Below are 21,846 nucleotides of genomic sequence, written 5' to 3' on the forward strand. Positions count from 1 at the left end.
GACACGTCGCCGGAACCGTTTATTTTTCGCTTGCGCTTCGGCGATGGCGTGCTCGCAATGTCCTTAAAGGCGGCTATCGCGACCTTGGCCTTGTCGATGACGCGCGCCTTGAGCGTTGAAGCGACCTAGAACAATATCAAGGTTATAATTAAATTAAAATTGAAATAAAAAAACAATCAAAACCTAATCTGGGTTCAACTTGATGGACAGACGTACTTTTTTCTTGGCGGCGGACTTTGTCGTCGTCGTCGTCTCGGCCGATTCAGCGCACCCAGCGTCGTCGTGTTGTTCATGCTCTCGTTCTACTTGCCGTCCTTACTCTTGACGTTTTCCGCCTCGCCCAGCTTGTTAAACTAGACGTCTGGATCGGGACGGTGGTCTACATCGCCCGTGAACAAATGCTGCCACGAGGTTGGCGATTAAGTTCCCGATCTGCTGGGCCGCTGTCTTGAAGCCGGCCACTTGCATGACGACAGCAGCTTTTCCTTGAACTCGTGGTGCGTTGAAAAGCGAAGGGAAGTAAACAGCCAGCGCGCGTGCTGCGGTCCGGATAGCTTGATGACACCCGGGATGAGGTTGAGCGCGTTGACGATCTGACCGCAGTTGAGTTTGCAACGCCCGAGGTTGCTGCGATGGGCGGTCTGTGTGCGTTTTTGATGATCGGAGTTAGGTGCATCCAGAGACTCTGGAATTTCTCTAAGTTGCTCACTGGTCCAGTTGGCGGATCAGCATCATTACAATAGTATTGATCTGGTCAAAGATGGGTAGCAGCAACAGGGGTTTTTTTTTGTGTGGGATATTTCAACCATGGAAGGAGGTCGCGTATCGGCGCAGATTCTTCACGGAAACATAGCGGGTTTCGTCCGGGAGTTGGAACACGAACGCTTGGGATACATTGTCCAGGATGAGTGGTAGTAGCTGGACGCCTGACACGGCTGCTGTGATCTGGCAGGATGACATGTTGAGGAACACGAAAAGTGAAGAAATTCAGGACAGCAGCACGGACAGGATCAGCGGGTCATTGGAGTTGGAGAGGTATTTGAGCAATTCCTCGATCAAGTAAAGTTCGGCTGCGACGGATGACCCCTCGGACACCATGAGAATTTGCGAGAGGACACCCTCGAGCACGTTGACCAACGTATCCACTCGAAGTCAACCGGATCGGTCACCGTACATGGCGGAGGTTCCTTTGCATTCGCTTGTTTTATGTTCAAGTTTCAAGCGACGGTGGTTCCATTGCCAGTATTTTGGTATTTTCGACATGACGAATTGCTGGAAGCTTACAGTTGCTGGTTGTTGTTTAACCTGGTCCGGTTTTGATCACTTTGCACAACTGTTATTTGCGTGAAAGTTTCTTTTTCAACTGTCGGAAGAGGTAAACATCTGAAAACTAACCATTTTTGAAAGCTAGAATTGAGGCGCTAACCACACTAGTGATATTAAACATAAATTTTCGTGAAATTACAAATTTCGAGTGTAAACAGTGTTAGACAAAAAGATATTTGTGTCATATTACAGAAAAATAATTACACGACACGCCATTACATGCAGGCATTTTACTTCTTTTTTTGCTGAGTGGCAAACAAACAGGCGCATTCGACGCCCGTGGGCGATATTGGGTTACAAGGCCGTCTTGGTGGTTGATTGGAGGATCTTTACAATTTCGGAGGACTTTCTAATTAAGCACTTTTCTACACGCACTAGGCTTGGTTTGGAGTTGGCCTTGCTCAACGGTTAGTACCCGCATACGGTTGAAGAGCAACTAGCTTGACCGTATCGATCGTGCCTCGAGCCCTTTCGTCTCAGTTGATCAAAAAACGGGGATCGATGCGTTGTCCGTCGTAGATCGGCAAGTATTAGTAAATACTGTTTCGGAATGGACACTGTTGGCAAAAAAATGATTTTCCACCAGGATGAGTGATGGGAAAAACGATATCACAACGATTCTTCCAACACTGCAATCTAAAGCGCAGTATGTAAAAGGTACATACTTTACTCTTTGACACTTAAAGGCCACGGGATGAAGTCGTGGTATGTGGTAAAAAAAAAATAAAAAAAAATCAGAACTAGATGATTTAAAGTCCGGGTCCGGTGGTAAGCGTGATTGCCGCTCAACCCAGTTGGCTTAGGTTGGATCCCAGTCGAGCCCGGAGGCATTTTTCGAGTCATGATATTCGAAAGATGGCCGCACAGTAAATAAACAGCAACATAAACCGCAACGAGTTCTTAAACCACAATGTGTTTCATTTGATGTTTTGACATTTTTTTTAAATTTTTCTTGAGTAGAGGGAGGATGTGTGGCATGCATATTTGGATGGAACTTGAACGCAACCTATTGAGCGTGTAGACTACACGCTACAGCTCGTCGGCGTAAAGGATTATATCGACGTCCCCCTTCGCAGATTGACAGCTTGTGGTTTTTTTTCTGTTTGAGTATTAAGCCACTTAATCCTGATTACGAGAACTATTGTAGCGTGTTACCCATTTTTACTGTTATTAAGCATTTCCAGATCTATACACACACAAAAATATTACTGTAATGGCAAAAAGTAACCTACTGTTGAAATAAAAAGTGGTCAACATTTTTTCCATTAAAAGTTTTTTTCTCGCTTTGAATATTAAAACTTTTACTGCTATAGTTTTTGAAAATCTCATTGCTAACTGATTTAAAAGTTTTTACTTTTAATTCGACTACATAATTTCTTTCATTTCGTCGTTCTCGTGTAACCGTGTACGCCTCAGTTTGACAGCTCGCCCAGAGCAGACGTGTGTCCTTTGATTGGAGCTTAGCGCGTTTTTGACGGTGTTTTTTTTTAACTTTCGCCGACGGCCATGGCGGCGGCCGCGACGGCGGAGTGTGAGTGGACGGAGCATGAAACTGAGGATGGAAGGCCGTTCTACTGGAACGCGGCCATGAAGAAAAGTGTGTGGGAGAAACCGGACGGGTTCCAACCAAAACGCAGGCGGCGACGGGCATGGAGGTGGAAGACTCCGAAGGAGGAGGAGAGGACGGGAGCGAATTTCGTCCCGTGGTCAAGGTTCGGCGCAAGAAGGCTAAGGAGGAGATCAACGTCGGTGATGGTCAGGAAGTGGAGAAACTGCTCAGCAACAACAAGTTCAGCCCGCTAGCGGAGAAGAGCAACAACAACAACAATGCGAACCCAGCAGCAGAAAAAACCACCCCCGTGGTACCAGCACCCGGTAAGTCGGCCGGGGAGAAGAAGCAGCCGCCGCTGGTGGTGAAAGACACGAGCTTCGCCCGCCTTGCGAAGGTGATGTCGTCATGTGATGTCCAGCCGGAACACAAATTGACGCGGTACGGCACCATTACGTGCTTCTCGAGCGACGACTTTGACACGGTGCAAGCCCACCTGATGAAGAACAAGGTGCAGTTCTACACGCACGGAAAGCGCAGTGCGAGACCGCACCGGGTAGTGATGCGAGGTCTCCCGAACGTGGACCCGGATAAAATCAAGGAGCTGCTCAAGACGGAACATCAACTGGACGCCTTGGCAGTACACGCCATCAAGCGGAAGCAGCAACTTCCCGCCATCGATGAGACGCCTTTCATCGTGCTCTTCCCCAAGGGACACACCAGTCTCAAGGAGTTGAGTATGAAGGTGAAGAAGGTGGGACCAGTCGTCATCCGGTGAGTGGCCTACCGGAACAAGGAACCGCACGTGACCCAGTGCAAGAACTGCTTGCAGTTCGGTCACGGAACCAGTAACTGCCATCTCAAGCCCAGGTGCAGCAGCTGTGGGGGTGCCCACAGCACAGATAAGTGCAAAGCAGAAGAAAATCAAGCCAAGAAGTGTGTCAACTGCTCTGGATCCCACGAGGGTCTGGACCGCAGCTGTCCCAAACGTGCGCAGTTCATCCAGTTGAGGCAGCAGGCGTCCAAGCCGAAGCCGCCAGTATGGAAGAAGGACAAACAGACTCCGGCTGGAGCCGCGTTCACCGCGGCGGATTTTCCTCCGCTACCTGGAGCGGTGCCGTCCATCGGGACGGAAGAAAAGCATCCTCGTCCCGCAGGAAGAAGTCCAGATAATACTGGCGCCGGCGCCGGTGCAACCCCGAAGGAGGATCAAGGCGAACCGAAGCTGTACAGCGAGTCGGAGCTGTGGTCCATTTACCGAGAGTACAGAGTTCGCTTGAGGCAGTGCAAGACACCCGAGGAACAGATTGACGTGATCGCACACTTGCTGACACATGGCACGAGAAAATGATAATCTAAATCAGGTCCGTTTTTTTATTTAGTTTTTTTTCATTATTTTTTGTACTATTGATCCTCGGTAATAACCTGGTCACAGCACCTAAAAGGACCTAATAAAAAAAAGTTATGAAAAAAAAAAATAACCGTGTACGCCTAAGTACAAAATGTAAACAAACATTTTGGTAGTGCCGGTGGTGAGTGAGTTGTCCACGAAGCAAATCAAATCCGGACGCGGCCACAGCCAGGAGTCGGACGCGGACACCTTTGTGAGCCAAAACAGCAGCAGCGGAAGGTGGGTGGTGCCGGTGCGGGACGAGGTCGGGGGGAAAGTTGGTTTTCGAAAAAAGACAAGGCCAGCTTCCTGCAGGACCTGCAGCTGTTTCACGACCGGAGTTGGTAAAAAGGAAGCTTGGGTGTTTGGTAGCGTTTGTGATTAATTTTGTTTGTTTTTGTAGGACGCAGTTTATGCGGTTGCCGAAGATCGGAGGTCGGGATGTGGATTTGCACCGGTTGTATTCGGTGGTGGTGGCCAGGTGGACGAAATTGAAGTTGAAGCAGATTTACATCCGCTTTTCGAACAAGTACGATAAAGTACATTTTAACGGTGAGGAGAAGGATCCGACGGAAGAGGGAAACGACGAGAAGCGCCATAATCAAAGTGGTCAGCGCGGATGTTGCACTCGATGCCGGCGGTTTACGACCATCAGCAGCATTATGTGCCGGAAGTGATGACGGGACAGTGTGGGATGTCCTGAGGGTCCGCAGTCCATTTCTCGTTGCGGGACATGCTTGACGATTATTATCTAAACATCCAGAAAAACAGTTTGCACCAGTTCTGGATGGACCGTCTGTACGAAAGCCGCAAGTCCTGGAATTGACGTACTCGGATTACTTCCAGAGGTTGGAGCGAGATCCGACGAACCTGATCAATAACATCTACCTGGAATACCGAAGAAGTCACCGGTGAGTATTGAGGATGTGTTCAGTGTCTCACCAATTTCATCTACTTTCAAACTCTTTCAGCAACTACCTGAACTTTGACGGCGAGTTGGAACATCTGTGTCATTCTCGAAGGAGGACGAAGTGATCGGGAACTATCGGTTCAGGCGCTTTACTTCTCAGCCGGAAAACGTCGACTTCCCTTCCCGAATCAACAACCAATGGCCAACACTTCCAAGCCTGTCCTGATGATGGCCGGAAACAAGACCACCCTGTTCTCTACAACGCTGTCGCGCTCCAAAATGAAGGCCGCGATGTTGCTGCCCAACGAAACGTCCATCCGTAACCTGCTCAGCATGGGGCCTTCGGACGTGACCGGTAGCGTACCGTAAGGATCGGTTCAGCTTGAACGCGGAAGTTAGCCTACCATAAGCAGATGCGTTGAATACAAAAAAACGGAAGCAACTGTTTTAATATTAAAATATTGAAATAAAATCCATCACATTTTTCGAAAATCATCACTGTAATGTTAAATGTTATTTATTCATGCCATAAAAAGTTTCTTCCTAAATTAAAAGCAAAAAAACTTTTACCAATACAACGATTTTGTTCCAGAAATGCATGGTAGAATCAATAACTTTCCAACTTTTAAATTAAAAAGTTTGAACTTTCTACAAATATTCATCAACGCGAACTTTTAATCCAACGAACGATCTTTTTAAATTTAGAGTATTTTTTCTTTGTGTGTAACACAGTCCCTATTGAGAGGGAAAGTGCTGTTCCATCCAGATGCTGTAAACTCCTTTCCTTGTGCCTTGTGCGCTATGTATCGCTAGGACCGCGGTGACAATTTTTTCGTGTCATTTTTCAAGCTCTTCCCAGCAGCTATTATTTGCCGCGTGGGGTCTTGTAAAGACAATTGTCTTTTTGTGGTGCTATATTTGCGGTGTTCCCTTTGCTTTGATCTGGACAATGCGACTGGACTGCAGTGCAATACCGATCGACTAGGCATTATTTACATGCGAAGACATGAGGAAAGTATTTTGGGAAAGAGGCGCATAGGAGTATCCCAAGATCGATCACATGCTTGAAGAGCACGCGAAGCAACCGTTTTATACTCATGCGGTTGCTGCTACCCGGTCACGGAAATTTCTAGCAGAGTTGGTTTTGCTAGAATCCTGCTAGAATGGTTCTAGCAGGCCTGCCAGAATTCTGTAAGAATTTTGCTAGAATTTTCTGACAGAGCTAAATTTGCGAAAGCTGTCGAAAATGACGTAAATTTCGCCAAACCGCATTGTGACCGCCATCTTGTCATGAAAGTTGCAAACTTTCAATGATTTTAAAGAAATTTTGCATCAGAGCCGTTTAGTTAGTCACCTGGCCATTCGGAGTTTGGTAAGCATGTTCTTGATAGATAGATTGAACTGAAGTTTTTAAAATTCCTTGATTTAACCTCCATAGGTGCATCTTCCGGAAGGCTTGTTCAAATTTATGAAAGTCAGCAACAATAACATGTGCTCACGGCGGAACCCCCGCAGGAACTTGGATTCCGACAGCCGCCCAACGGACATAATCTTAACCGGCTCCTGGAACAGACGGATGGCGCCGCTTCAACTAGTTCGTCCTGTTCAACCACATGGAAAAGCTGGCTCAGTGTATGCTGCTCCGAAAAAATATCCGGAAGAAGGAAAAACAACAAAGACGATGTGATGTGTAGTGAGTGATTTTGTGTATAATAAAACAAAAGAAATGTTGTCTTTTTTATAATGAAAATAGTTAAAAATATAATTCATTTCATTCTACAGAAATTTTCAGCTTGAATTTTCTAGCAAAATTCTAGCAGGATTCTAGCAAAAATTCTCTCCGCTTCATTCTAGCAAAATTCTAACAGAATTCTAGCAGGAGGCCTGTCAGAATCGTTCTAGCAACATTCTAGCAGGATTCTTACAGAACCGGTTGATTTCGCCGGCTCCTGCTAGAATCGGTTATTGCATTTGAGCCAGAATTCTCTAAGAATTCTAGCAAAGATCTAGCAGGATGCTGGCACAGTTCTAGTAAGAATATTTTCGCTCTGTTGGAATTCTGTAAGAATCCTGCGAGAACGCCGTGACTGGGTACCTCTGAACTTAAACCTAAGGCTGCCACCCTGAGAAGAACCCATGACATTCCGCTTATGTGCTTGTGGTTACTTGGGGCGTGGTCACTTGGGAAGGACCGAGCGAAACAAATGGTGCGTGAACTCGAGCTTAGATAACTCTTAGTATGGATGTTTTTCTAAAGTATCCAGAAAATGTAAAAATTTGGAACAGTGACTTGATGAAAAAATTACGGAACATAGTTAACGACCAAAATTATTACCGCTTCAAAACATTGCTTTTCCTGTTCTGTCTGTGAATCATAGATCGGCTCAAGGTTATCTTTAGATGGTGATCTTTCAATTTCAGAACTGTCAGCTTCCGTTTTAAATTTTTTTTTGAGCGTGGATATTTCTCTCTGAAGATCCTAAAAAATAAAATTAAAAATTATACTTTAAACTTACATCTCAAATTGAATAGACCAATGGCGTACCGGATTGACAGTTCTCCCATTAAGGAATACATTTTAGAAAAAAGCAAAAAGTGCTCCATTGCCAATTTCTACCAGCCTAAATGTGATTCACAAATAAATGTAATTTAGCTCTGTTTGTCCCTGGCGAGAGTATTTTTTGAGAAATACACAGCAAAAAATTGTGTACATTTGGAAGGTGTAATTTTAGAAGGTTGAGGTTGAATATTTGAGGTTGAATATTACCACTTTTTTAGACTGTGTTCGATCCTGAACCGAAGAAGTTGACGTTTGAAAGAAAAGTGAAAAGTTTGCGCAGTGTCCAACCCCAAGCCTACTACGATCGCCCAGCCAAACGCATCGACGAACCCCTCGAGAAACGCGCGCCGTTAGCGGAGAGTTGGGGATAGCAAGAAACGACGAGAGAACGAGAGAGAAAAGCGCGTGCTCAGCGCGCAGCAACAACGACGAGCAGCATTACAGTCCACGAGTTTGTGCGAGAAAGACGTATTAAAGTTTGTTAAGAAAATCGCGAGTGTGTTTTCATTCCGGAACCTTTTCGCCCAAGCCCAATCACAAACATTTGGTCCGTTCCGAACCGGATAAGTTCCGCGAGCACGGGTTGGACGGAAATCTTCCGGAATCCGTGGAAGCCGTGGTGGAAAAGTGTGGAAACAAAGTGCAAGCCAAGATGGCGGCCTGAAGGGCTTTCGAGAAGTGAAAAACAATATGGCTGCTGGAAGCGTCTTGTGAAAAAGTGAGAAAACAACAAGCAGAAGTGAAAAAGTGGTTCCTGCAAAAGGAAGAGCCCGGCAAGTGAAAAGTGGTCTCGACATTCCTCAAAGTGTGGTGGTGAACGGCAACCAGTTTGCGTTCTTCTTCTTTTGGTGGTTTTTCTTCAAATTGAGCAATGTCGGTGGTTTCAAGTGTAGCAAGCGTGAAAAGCACGAAGAGCGCAAAAAGCGCCAAGGGCAAAGGTGAGGAAGAGGATGAGGCAAAGAAGATGAAGCTGCTCGTCCGGAAGCGTGGCCAATCGATGGCCAAGGTAACCAACACAAAGAAACCGGTCGACACGATTGGAAACGGGCTCACCCAAGCGCAGTTGATCGTGTTCCAGAAGCAGCTCAACCAGTACTACTCGGAGTGGCACTTCTATCACGAACAAATATTGGATCTTGTTGATGATGAGCAGGTGCACCCAGTCTCGACGTTCTAGCAGGATTCTTAAAGAGCTGGATATTCTTAGAACATTCTAGCAGAAATGTTCCATCGTTCTAGCAGGATTCTGACAGAACCAGCTCTGCTAGAATATCTCGTGACTGGGCAGGATCACATGGACAAATGCAACACGTTCGAGGAGCAGTACGCGCTGGTGCTGACCACCCTGGAAACTGTGTCCCTGGCACAAGCACCACGGGCAGAGCAGCAACAAGAGAGAGTCGTCATCCATCAGCAGCCGCTGAAGGTCCCGTTGCCGAGCTTCGACGGCAAGTATGAAAATTGGCCCAAATTCAAGTCAATGTTCCTCGATCTGATGAGCCGGTCGCGAGATTCCGATGCAATCAAATTGTATCACCTGGACAAAGCTCTCGTTGGTTCGGCCGCAGGTTTCATCGACGCGAAGACGATCAACGACAACAACTACGAGCACGCTTGGAATCTGCTTGAGGAGCAATTCGGAAACAAGCGGATCATCGTGGACACTCACATTCGTGGCCTCCTCAACCTGAAGCAGATGTCGCAGGAGTCGCACAAGGAGCTGCGAGTGCTTTTGGGCGAGTGCACCCGGCACGTCGCGAACCTTGAGTTCCACGGTCAGGAGCTGACCGGAGTGTCCGAGTTGGTAGTGGTAAATCTGCTGTCGGCGGCACTGGACAAGGATACGCGCAAGAACTGGGAGTCAACGCTGGCTCACGGTGAGTTGCCAAACTACGAGGACACCGTGGCCTACCTCAAGGCGCAGTGCAACGTTTTGGAGCGGTGCGAGGCCGCAAGAGGATCGTCAAAGAGTGTACAACCTGCCGTGTCACCAAAGATCACGGCGTACAAGTCTCATGCGGCAACGGCGGCAGAGAATCCTTCGACACAATGCGACTTCTGTGCTGGCGAACACATCAACTTCAGCTGCCCAGACTTCATCAAGCTAAGCACCAACGAGAGAACCGAGCAGGTAAAGTCGCACAGGCTGTGCTTCAACTGCGTGCAAAAGGGACACAGCGCCAAGGAATGCAGGTCGAAGAACTCCTGCAGAAAGTGTGAGAAGCGCCATCACACGTTGTTGCACTTCGAAAGCGCCCAGCCAGCCAGGTCGTCGCACGTCCAGTCTGAGTCCAAGCCCGAGGAGTCGAAGCCGAACGAGTTACCGGAGCCCGAGTCAGTAGCAGTGGAGCAGCCAGCAAGTGGCTCGTCCGCAACGTCGTGTGTGTGCAACCAGCCTCGAGTCGACTCCCAGGTGTTTCTGATGACAGCCATCGCGCAGGTGGTGGATATCAGCGGCGCAAAGCATCAGTGTCGCATCCTCCTGGACTGCGCCTCGCAGGTTAGCACCATCCGCGCTGGTCTTGCATCGAAGCTGGCACTACCTGCAAGATCGATAAACACTGTAGTTGTCGGTGTAAATGGTAAACGCAGCAACATCACTCACGAGGTAAGCGTACCTTTGCATTCTCTGTATGGTGATTTCCGAGCCTCTGTGGATTGCCTGGTCATGGAAGAGGTAATCAGCAATCTACCAACCGTGTTGGAGGACGTTTCCAGCTGGGAACTTCCTTCCGGGATTCAACTGGCGGATCCCTCGTTCTACATCCCTGGGGAGGTGGACATCCTTCAAGGGGACCAAACACTTCTGGAGTGCCATGAAGAATGGCAAACGCAAACTTGGTGTTGGATTTCCGGAGCTGCGGGAGACAAACTTTGGCTGGGTGATAGTGGGGGCTCGCTCGAAAGTCTTCCCCGCTGTCCAAACATTGAGCTGCAACGTCCTCTTTCTCGATGGTCCCAGCAGTGCTGTCCAACAGATCAAGGAGGTGGATCAGGTCTCTGGCGGCCCTCCCCTGCCTACCGAAGAGGAATCGAGTGAGGAGTTCAACCAGCGTTCCCACAAGCTGGACGCTACTGGTGGTCACGGCGTTGGCCTTCCGTTCAAGGGTGTGGTTGAGTTGGGTGAGAGTCAGTTCCTGCTGGAAACCGAAGAGTTTGTTCACTGTGAGCTAGTGGACAAGAACAAAGACAAACCTGGAACCAAAGTGCGTGTGGTATTTGGTGCGTTCACCGAGTCGTCGTATCGAGCAGCGCTGACCAGCGCACGGATCAAGAACAACATTCGCCGCAAGGACAGCCGTGTCGTGTCGGACCATCTGACGGCAGGAAGGTTTCGGCAGCCCGAAACAATTTGAAACGACATCAACCGAGAGGAGCGAGGTGAGCCTTGCAATCAGGTTCATTCGCTCAATTCATACACCGAGGACAGCGTTTATCGAGTTGGTGGGAGAAAACAAATATCAAGTTTAGAGTTCGAGAAGAAGCATCCGGTGATCTTACCTCACAAGCACTACAACGTGACAAGCCCCAGTCGAGTATTCCACGCGGCCCCGTCCGGGTTGCTCGCGGCCGCACGCCAGCGGTTCTGGCCGATCAACAGAGGATCCATCGTACGAGAAGTCACGCATAAGAGCGGACCAGCTTACGTTCCAAGCCGAGTGAAGATGAACCAGCCACAAACCGTCGCAGAAGATACCCCAGACGAAGCCTGGCCATTTCTGGAGTACACCGACCAACGCCAGAATCGAGCGAAGTGGTCCACCGCACAACGGACGGTCGCTTGTTAGATGAAGAGATTCAAACAATGTGTTTGCTTTTTTTCACAATGTATTTCTTATGGAAGAACCGGGGGGATGTCAACCTTATTCCGACCAAAGCAAACTGACAACAGTCGGCACGATTGTCAAATGAGAGCCCACAACAAAAGCACTAGCTGTCAAATGGTAGCCCATAACAATTCATTGTTTGGGTTTTTGATTTTCAAATTTTCCGCAACGATAAATTCCTGAAAAAACACGTGAATTATGTTGCTGATGGCGAATTCTATCATATTCTTGTAGATTCCATCCCAATACTGGCTGAAAACTCATATCGAAAAAAGTGATTTTTCTGTTTTCCTTTTTTTGATTTTTTTCTTTTGGTCGACAAAACTTAACAAAGTTGACTCAATCGGAATTCTGAAACGGAATTCGATTCGAATCGTTTACGTTTTCCGTTTCGAACGCAACAACCGATTCCGTGTACGTACCGGTTATTGCGTTTTAAACGGAATACGTAAACGATTTGAATTGAATTCCGTTTCAGAATTCCGATTGAGGTGACTGGGAGTGCGCCCGTACACTGAGAATCGGCATTACACATTTGCCAGTTTGCTTTTACACATTTGCTTGGGACTTTTGAGTTCAACCAAGATAACACACTTCGTCATAGTAATATGTATAATAGGGTGGGTACGTTTTTCAAAAAGTTCTCGGATCAAGTTTTAGTATGGTTCCCCTTGTAGGGCATGCCCATAGGGACTTTCATGCCAAATATCAGCTCATTTGGTTGTAAACTGGCTGCGCGCATCAGGGTTAAAGTTTACATGGGAATTACTATGGAAAAATTGAACTTTTTGTTCAAACGCTCCTACAGGTCTGGGAAAATCACGCGCTAACTTCTGGTATGGTCAGGCCTATGGGGAATGGTCTGGAGAACACTTTTCCCGAAGAGAGTACAAGGATTCGTTGTCCCTAGACCTGGCGCATCGGCAAACAATCCGATGTCTCCGAAATCAACGGTTTTCCCTCAAAAAGCATCAAATTTTCCTTAGCATGCTATGAAAGCTTGATGAACACCGCGACGCCATACGTCAGGCAGCTACCACGTGGTTGAAATATTTGCAAAAAAAATACAAATTTGCTATGCAAAGATTCTGAATTCGTCTAAATAATATCAGGATTACTCGAAATGATCATTTTCTAGTTAAAAGAAGGTTTGCAATTGAATATTCCAGCCGTTTCTCACCCACGTGGTAGCTACCTGACGTATGGCGTCGCGGTGTTCATCAAGCTTTCATAGCATGCTAAGGAAAAATTGATGCTTTTTGAGGGAAAACCGTTGATTCCGGAGACATCGGATTGTTTGCCGATGCTCCAGGTCTAGGGACAACGAATCCATATGCTCTCTTCGGGAAAAGTGTTCTCCAGACCATTCCCCATAGGCCTGACCATACCAGAAGTTAGCGCGTGATTTTCCCAGGCCTGTAGGAGCGTTTGAACAAAAAGTTCCAATTTACCATAGTAATTCCCATGTAAACTTTAACCCTGATGCGCGCAGCCAGTTTACAACCAAATGAGCTGATATTTGGCATGAAAGTCCCTATGGGCATGCCCTACAAGGGGAACCATACTAAAACTTGATCCGAGAACTTTTTGAAAAACGTACCCACCCTAATGTATAATACTGATTCCCAGTGTTTGCTTTCTGAACATCCAAGATGGCGTCTTCTTCGCTACCCGGGAAGAACTGTCATTTCTACCACTGTCAAACGGAGGTACCAATCGAGCAGAAGACAAAGGATTTTGCTCGATTGGTACCTCCGTTTGACAGTTCTCGTGCTTCGATTGGTACCGTAAACCGGGGTGACTTTGATAGGATTTCAATTTGTTTTTAGAATATTTTCCAACAGGTAAGGTTTTTCTCAAGATTATTATTTTTAAAACATGTACTGGGGTAGGCCACACAAAGTCCATGACTATTTTGGAAAAAAAAGTTTTTTCAATAGTGTTTAGAAAAATAGTTACGTTAAAAATTCTTATTTTTAATTCCGGGGTGACTTTGATAGTCATAGTTTTTCTTGATAAAATCATATTTATGATGTTCAAACTTTATTTGTACGTTAAATGTACCATCACTAAAGTATCTGATATAGTTTGTAAGAAAAAAAATCAATGTTTATGTTAAGTTAACTAAGTTTATAAGCTTTTTAACAAAATACATATAAATTTTAGGTAAAATTGTTCAAAAGTCGAAATTTTGCCTGAAATTTGTTAAAACTAGTTTTGTTCATAAAATTATCGATTTATATTGCATTTTATACTGAATTGCCTATAAATTTGGAGATTTTTTTCAATTGTGTTTCAAAAACACAAATTATTTATTATTTACAAACTTATTTAACCATCTCCTAGTGGAAAATTGTCCAAAGAATCCGACAATGCATTCCGTTTTCCGATTAAAAATCATGATCATTGAGAAAATCATGACACTTTTAGAAGTTTAAAATAATGACTTCCATCAACATTTTCTTAACTATAGTTAAGAGACCACCGGAGGCGGAAAATCTGATACGGGCTTTTCTTCCACGTTTGACCCCAGAACTCAAAAATGGCTGAATGAAATGCTTTGAAAACGTCAGGTCTCCTAAATTGATCAATTTTGAACATGTAGAATGGTTACATGAAGAGATTTGAGCATTCTTTCTGTTTGAAACCTGTTGTTGAAATTGGAAAAATTGCGCTATTTTTGGTTGAAATTGGAGTAGAATGTAGGTGTCTACAAATCGGTTCATTTTTCTTAGGCATGTTCAGGCTTATTAGAATCGTCAAAATCTTACGGAGGTACAGACGAAATAAAAATGTTGATTCATTCAACTGCGTTGCAGAAAAAGCTGTTCAAACGAAGGAAGATTTCATATTTTCATACATTGACTCCACCATTTTAGAACCACTGATTGTTTTATTTCCCTCTGGCAACTGGCGTCGCGACGCAAGTAACCGATGGATGCAACCACTTTTGTTTTATTCTCGTGTGTTTATGATCAAATGTTTACCTACAAAGTGTTGGAAATGATTTTTGGAAGTTCCAGATTATGTCCCGCCCCTCCAAAAAAAAATTAAAATGAAGTTCCAAACCCTGGAAGTTCTTGGGAATACAAGAGTACATGCAGGAAATGATTCTACAAGGTAATTGCTTCTCGAGCTCAGTGTTTTTTTTTTTGAGTCATGTTCGTGCGTGCTTTCAGGTCGCAAGCGGGCGATCCTTGGACGATGTTACGCGTGAGTATCACATATTCTCGTAGTATTGACATGACACGTGATGGCCACTAACACATGAATATATATTGACATTTCTTGGCGCCTTGTGGCTGGTGACATTGCTTCTCAATTCAGATGCGGAGAAAAATCATTACAAAACCTAAAACAGAACGGGTGATATGTCCTCCAGTGAGCCCCATCTCCTCAAACGCGAAGCCGCAAGCTGGGTGTCCCTAAATTCATGTACCTCGGGGCGACTCATGCAGTTAGTGTGGGATGCCTCCTTGCGACATGTGCTCCAAATTTCTCTAGATCTTGACGGAACAGCGTGATGCACGGTTGCCGTCGAGCGTATCATTGACAAGCAAGGGTTCTCATAATTCCCACTTGTGCGAGTGATGCCGTTTGGCATCGAATCTAAACCATACAGAGAGTCCTTTTTTTTACCAGAGCCGGAAGAAGAACCCCATACAAAATTATAAAGAGAAACGATGATCAATAAAAAATACAGAATGTAACCATTGTTTGTAATTTCGCGAATGTTATAATTTATATTTTCCCAAAACAAAAAGAAAAAAGTTACGATAAAACGAACCACGGCATTTTGTTTTAGTTTACTGTAATTATTTAAATGGGTGGTATGCAACACATTGAATTATAGCTCTTCTTGCAATTGATGATATGAAATATTTCTCCATCTCGAGTTGAGCCTGTGCATAAATTTAGTTGGTCGGTGTAATTATTGTCATTTTTGGACCGATCTGGCGATTTCGTGACCGGTTACAGGTTTCCTGCTGTAGATCAAAATATAACGAAATATGTTGTTTCTGAAATATTTTTTACAGCTTCGCAATACGAGTATCCAAGTTTGGCATTTTCGAAATCATACTTATTCATAATACTCGTGACCACCTGGTACGATCTACTATTTTGGAATTCGCTAAAACAAAAATCTGCAAATATGAATATTCAAGAAAGGAGCATCAAACACCAAAAACACAAAAGTATTTTTTTCTTGTTTTAATAAAATGTGAACAATCAAAAAAAAATACTCAATGAATTCAGCAACTAGAAAGTTATCGAAAAACCAAAACCAACCCTATGGGTAAAACCTTGAAGTGTATTGGGGCCGGCATTACAAAGCGGTTTCAATGGCAATTTTTACCCAACTAATGTTAACAAATACAAAAATACAAAAATACAAAAATACAAAAATACAAAAAGACAAAAATACAAAAATACAAAAATACAAAAATACAAAAATACAAAAATACAAAAATACAAAAATACAAAAATACAAAAATACAAAAATACAAAAATACAAAAATACAAAAATACAAAAATACAAAAATACAAAAATACAAAAATACAAAAATACAAAAATACAAAAATACAAAAATACAAAAATACAAAAATACAAAAATACAAAAATACAAAAATACAAAAATACAAAAATACAAAAATACAAAAATACAAAAATACAAAAATACAAAAATACAAAAATACAAAAATACAAAAATACAAAAATACAAAAATACAAAAATCCAAAAATACAAAAATACAAAAATACAAAAATACAAAAATACAAAAATACAAAAATACAAAAATACAAAAATACAAAAATACAAAAATACAAAAATACAAAAATACAAAAATACAAAAATACAAAAATACAAAAATACAAAAATACAAAAATACAAAAATACAAAAATACAAAAATACAAAAATACAAAAATACAAAAATACAAAAATACAAAAATACAAAAATACAAAAATACAAAAATACAAAAATACAAAAATACAAAAATACAAAAATACAAAAATACAAAAATACAAAAAAACAAAAAGACAAAAATACAAAAATACAAAAATACAAAAATACAAAAATACAAAAATACAAAAATACAAAAATACAAAAATACAAAAATACAAAAATCCAAAAATACAAAAATACAAAAATACAAAAATACAAAAATACAAAAATACAAAAATACAAAAATACAAAAATACAAAAATACAAAAATACAAAAATATAATTTTTTTTTTGTTTTTGTTTTTGTTTTTGTTTTTGTTTTTGTTTTTGTGTTTGTTTTTGTTTTTGTTTTTGTTTTTGTTTTTGTTTTTGTTTTTGTTTTTGTTTTTGTTTTTGTTTTTGTTTTTGTTTTTGTTTTTGTTTTTGTTTTTGTTTTTGTTTTTGTTTTTGTTTTTGTTTTTGTTTTTGTTTTTGTTTGTGTTTTTGTTTTTGTTTTTGTTTTTGTTTTTGTTTTTGTTTTTGTTTTTGTTTTTGTTTTTGTTTTTGTTTTTGTTTTTGTTTTTGTTTTTGTTTTTGATGTGTGGGGTGGGTTTGTTTTTTTTTTGGGGTGGGGTTTTTGGTTTGGTGTTTTGTGGGTTTTGGGGTGGGGTTGGGGTGGGGTGTGGGTGGTGGTGTGGTGTTGGTTGTGGGTGGGTGGTGGGTGTGGGGGGGGGTGTGGTTTTTGTTTGGTGGGGGGGGTGGGGTTGTTGGGGGTGGTGGGTGGTTTGGGGGGGGGGGGGGGGGTGGGTTTGGTGGGTGGGGGTGGGGGGTTGGGTGGGGGGGGGGGTGTGGTGGTTGTTTGTTATTTTTGTTTTTGGGTGGGTGGAAAATTAGCTCCACAAGATACTTGCGTCTCCGCGTTATTGTGGGTAGTAGTTTCATTGTTACAATTCATTCCATTGAGCGCTAGATCTAAGACCATTTCATACTCATCAAAACTGAAGTGGCCGATACGCAAAGACGATTTCATTTCAAAATCGTATTTAGTTTCTCGATCGACTATTATTTTGATAAACACCAAACGTTCGCATCATTTTGCTGCAAATCTGCATGAAATATTCAGAATCTCTTGAAATCTTTTTCACATCATCTTTTTGCGATATAGTTATGAACAATTTTTGTCATGTTACCTGTAAAATTATATCGTCATTACCGACGCTTCTATTGTAATGAACAAAAAAATTCTTGAAATGAGATCAACCAAAAACTTCTTGTTGTAATAATACACTTTTACAACCATGGGCGCTGATATAATTAAATGACGATCACTAATATATTCTTCTCTATATCATATAGTAAACTGCAGTCACTGATACATCACGTAACTGAAAATCGCAACTTTGCTGAGTTTGTTTTCGCACCTTCTCATACTGTCTACTACTTGTATCGAGCCTTGATTAAATTCTGTTAAAAAAAGTAAATTTGTTTGTAGCAAATTCAACAAACAGATTTTGATACTTTTTTTTTCCTGTAATGTAGGTGAACTCTTGATGGCGCGAAAATGAATCCAGAGAATACGCTCTGAAATCACTGGTATATTATCCTCTTGACCGTTCACAGTACCTGAACTACCAGATCGTGTTCTTTTTTCTCTCGTAGGTGGACCTACATGTGGGGGAACATCGGTTAAATATACATTTTGCTTCTTCCTTTCTAATTTTCAAACATGGACCCACGTACACACCACTCTAGGCGGTTTCAAATTGAAAAAAAGTTGGACCTTGAAAAAAAAATAAAATATAAATACACAAAGACCCAAATACAAACAGTAAACAATCATAGAATCCTGCTCACACCAAGGAACGTTTAAATAACGAGTTAGCAGGATACTATAATTGTTACAGTTGGTTGTTGTCTTCATAAAATCCAATCTGTTTTTCATGCATAGTAACTGTTCCTTTTTATCGCTTTCTAAAAAAAAAAATTCGCATCCCAGACTTCTGGTTTTATTGAAAAAAGGGGGGTTTGAGTGTTTTTTCACGTTTCACCTCCATCGAGTTCCACCTTCTCAGAAAAAAATGTGAATATTACCGTCGCATGGTTCCTCTCATTCTTATTGCACTTGGAAAAGCATACGGGGCCACTAACTTATATTTGTTTGAGGGTCAAATTGGTTTACAATCCTTCAATTCAAACACTATATTCATCAAAAAAACTACAGTGTAATCGCGGCTGGCATCTTCTCGATTATCAAATGTCCACTTCAATATTTTTTTCAGTCCCTTCAAAAAATTCTATGATTTGATATCCCCCATTCTCGACGGTCCCTTCAATTTCGATAACGAGAGGCTGGCAAATTTATATGGAAACTATATTTTTGGTTTTACCATTATATCACGCCATTTTTTTTTCAAAATGTCCTATGTTAATCCCTTAGCAGGTTTTGACAAGGACTCTAGAAAAGATTTTGACTTACATATTTTGGTTACGAGATTCCCCGTGTCAATCACCTAATCCGATTGAATAACTGAGATAATGTTACAAGGATTGCATAATCTTTTCTTCCCACCCCCCCCCCGCCCCCCCCCTTCCCCCCCTTTTCAATTTTATGGAGCTCCCGCTTACATTCATATAATTTACTTATGTTGTCAAATTCAATTTAAGATTCAAAAAAAAATCATATTCAAACACAAACAAAGCCTCTCTCAAAAACCAATTACAACTTCAGATTCAAGAAACAGAATTTTGCTCGATGCATAATAAATCTCACTGCATCGTTTGTTTTGCCGCTGCAAAACCTGCATTTTGCTGGCTCAAAGTGATTGGTGTCCAACGCATTTGGATCCGTCAAACATTTGCCAAACTGTTTTCCTTGACAAGTGTGTAATCACCACGTGTGATGTGCCATGTGCGCGCAAGTTGTTTTCAGGTAGGCTATGATTTAGGACAAATGCGTCTTGCTAAATGAGCGTCCTGCTGTTGCGTACTGGAATATTTTCAAATTCATCAGAGTAGCAATGGAATTTCTGCTCCCTAGCAGTGGTTCCTAAAAGAGAGAAAATCATCAAGTTCCCCGCTCCGGTGGTCTCTTAACTAACTTTATAAACCTTTCAAAAATTTATGAAAAGTTCTTCTTGAGGTACTTTGAACACTTCTCTACCACGGTCAGTATGTTTCTGTATTTTAAATGTACTCTTCATTTTGCGGAAAAATCGCAAACCTATCAAAGTCACCCCGGCTATCAAAGTCACCCCGTTTTACGGTACTTTTGGTTTGAGATGTCCGTTCTCTAATAAGCTCCAGGCTCTCTACTCGAATCCGGTGCTCCATTGTATCTTACCTTAACAATTAATGAGTTTTTCTTCCTGACAGCATCCAAATCTCCAAGTGCTTGTTCAAGTTGCTTTTTGAGCATTTCGCATTCTCTGTTTTTTTCTGTTACATGAGTAGCCACAGTCAAACGCTCTTCAGCGAGATTTTTTCTATCCAAATTTATTTTGTCAACTAGTCTTTGAACATTGCCTTCGTATTCTACCTGAGACTTTTTTACAGAATCATTTTCGATAGCTATCGCCAAGGATTTCGATTGATGCAGTGAAATCTCATTTTGTAGAATAACGTTGGAAAAACTAAGTTTTTCATTGAGCGCCAAAAGCTCTGATTCGTTTTGACGAAGTATTTCAATGTCCTTTGAATGTCCGTCAGCTAGTTTGTTAAGCCTTTCAATTGTGAAGGCATACTCCTTGTTAGTAGATTGTTCGCTAAAAAATATGTTGTTAGAAAATTGTATGCTTTCAGCAAAAACAGTATGTACATAGAAAATGCTGCTCGACACGCTTCTAATTCGCTTGATTTTGACTGCAGGTCTGCTACTTTTAACATGTGGTCATCAAGCAATATTTGTAGCTCAAATATAGTTTCTTTTAATTTTTTATTTTCGCTTTCTATGCAAGTTACCTGAAATATTTTTATTAAATAAGCACTAACGAAGGTTTTACTTGACTTACTTTTTCTTGGAAAACTGCCAATTGTGCTTTCACGGATGCTATTTCATTACAAGCATCTTCAAGCTGTTTTTCTAGGCAACAAATTTTGTCAACTTGCTCCGAATTTATGTGCTTCAATGTTATCTGGTTGGCCTAAAATTAATATGAAACCAAGTATGAACGATAAACTAAATAAAAATTAGAAATGTGGCAAGTAAACCTTAAGTTCGTCGATTTTCTCCTGATAATTTTCATTTGTGTGACATGTATTTGTTGTTTTTATTTCTTGCAATTCCCTCTCCAAAGACTGCATGTAGTAGAATAAATAATTGAGTAATTAATTATGGGTCGTAGATGGTGTTCACTCTTGGATCAATGCCTGTCAATGATGGTAAACACTCCGAACATTTTTTTTCAAAAAAATATGACCTATATGCTGTGAACCGCGTGAACCGCATCGGCTTACTCCCCGTATGACAGATTTCCTTGGCCGCACTGCCTTTTTTCGATTTTGCTTTGTGCTATATATATATATTATGTGCTATATATTTTGAGCGCGCATCGCATCGAGGCGCGCATCGTGTTTGTTTTTGTTTTCGCATCAGCTGGACGGTGGATTTTTTTTGTTGATGCAGAACTTCTTCGATTATTATTCAAACAAAATGGTAAGATTTAAGTGTTTTAAATAGCACAAATCAGTTAAGTAGTTAAAAATCATCTTGCAATATGAGGATTTGAACATATTAACCAGATTTTCCTATCTTAAACGAAAAATCATTTGCCTCTTTCCAGGGAATTCGCTTGCTGTCATGTTCTTGACCAAGTTGGAAAATTATCGGAGAGCACTAAACCACGCCCATGCACCGGTCTCCCAGATAAATGGAGCGGGGTCATTATGTGGCCACTACCACCAAAACAACCTTCCATCGGATGAGGAAGTAAAATGTCGGTCCCGGCCTTGGTTGTTAGGCCGTTAAGTCATTCCAGGTGTAGGAGTCGTTTTCATGCCATAAGTACAAACAACACACCAAACCAAGCCTACTCCGGTGGAATCGCTGGCGGCGGTTGGACTCGCAATCCAAAGGTCGTCAGTTCAAACACTGGGGTGGAAGGTTCCTTGGAGTAGAAAGAGGTTTGGGTGCTCTCCCCATTCAAGCCTTCGGACTCCTAGGTTCGAGCAGAAACTTGCAATAGAGACCACGAAAGACCCGGGGGTCGTTAATGTGGATGGTTTGATTTGATTGACCACCAAAACAAGTTGAAGGAACTTCAGTTGGAAAAGCAAGAAGAAATGCTCGAGGGAAGGCGCGAAATGACTAGGCTGAAGAGTGCCGTTACCGTTCCTCAAGGAAGAAGAAGGCTTCCCTCCCAACG

The 21,846-nt window shown here is 42.3% G+C and overlaps 2 protein-coding genes across 2 annotated transcripts in view; one reads left to right on the forward strand and one right to left on the reverse strand.

The window, feature by feature from the left end:
• Positions 1-20,972, reverse strand: part of LOC128092462 (coiled-coil domain-containing protein 186-like) — a 31,761-nt gene extending 10,789 nt beyond the window's left edge. The window contains exons 1-5 of the mRNA XM_052706307.1: positions 20,693-20,972; positions 20,494-20,625; positions 20,301-20,443; positions 19,827-20,247; positions 7,511-7,654 (exon numbers count right to left, since the gene is read on the reverse strand). Of these exons, the coding sequence (XP_052562267.1) occupies positions 7,511-7,654; positions 19,827-20,247; positions 20,301-20,443; positions 20,494-20,625; positions 20,693-20,785 (933 nt within the window). The 5' untranslated portion in view covers positions 20,786-20,972. The remainder of the gene's footprint in view (positions 1-7,510; positions 7,655-19,826; positions 20,248-20,300; positions 20,444-20,493; positions 20,626-20,692) is intronic.
• On the forward strand, positions 2,768-4,842 carry LOC120430620 (uncharacterized). Its single transcript, XM_052706308.1, has 2 exons — positions 2,768-4,609; positions 4,669-4,842. Exon 1 carries the CDS (start codon positions 2,976-2,978, stop codon positions 3,651-3,653), a length of 678 nt encoding a protein of 225 aa, XP_052562268.1. The 5' UTR covers positions 2,768-2,975; the 3' UTR covers positions 3,654-4,609; positions 4,669-4,842.
• Positions 20,973-21,846: the final 874 nt, after the last annotated feature.

This window comes from Culex pipiens, chromosome 1, assembly GCF_016801865.2.
Source record: "Culex pipiens pallens isolate TS chromosome 1, TS_CPP_V2, whole genome shotgun sequence".
In the NCBI taxonomy this organism is placed as follows: domain Eukaryota; kingdom Metazoa; phylum Arthropoda; class Insecta; order Diptera; family Culicidae; genus Culex; species Culex pipiens.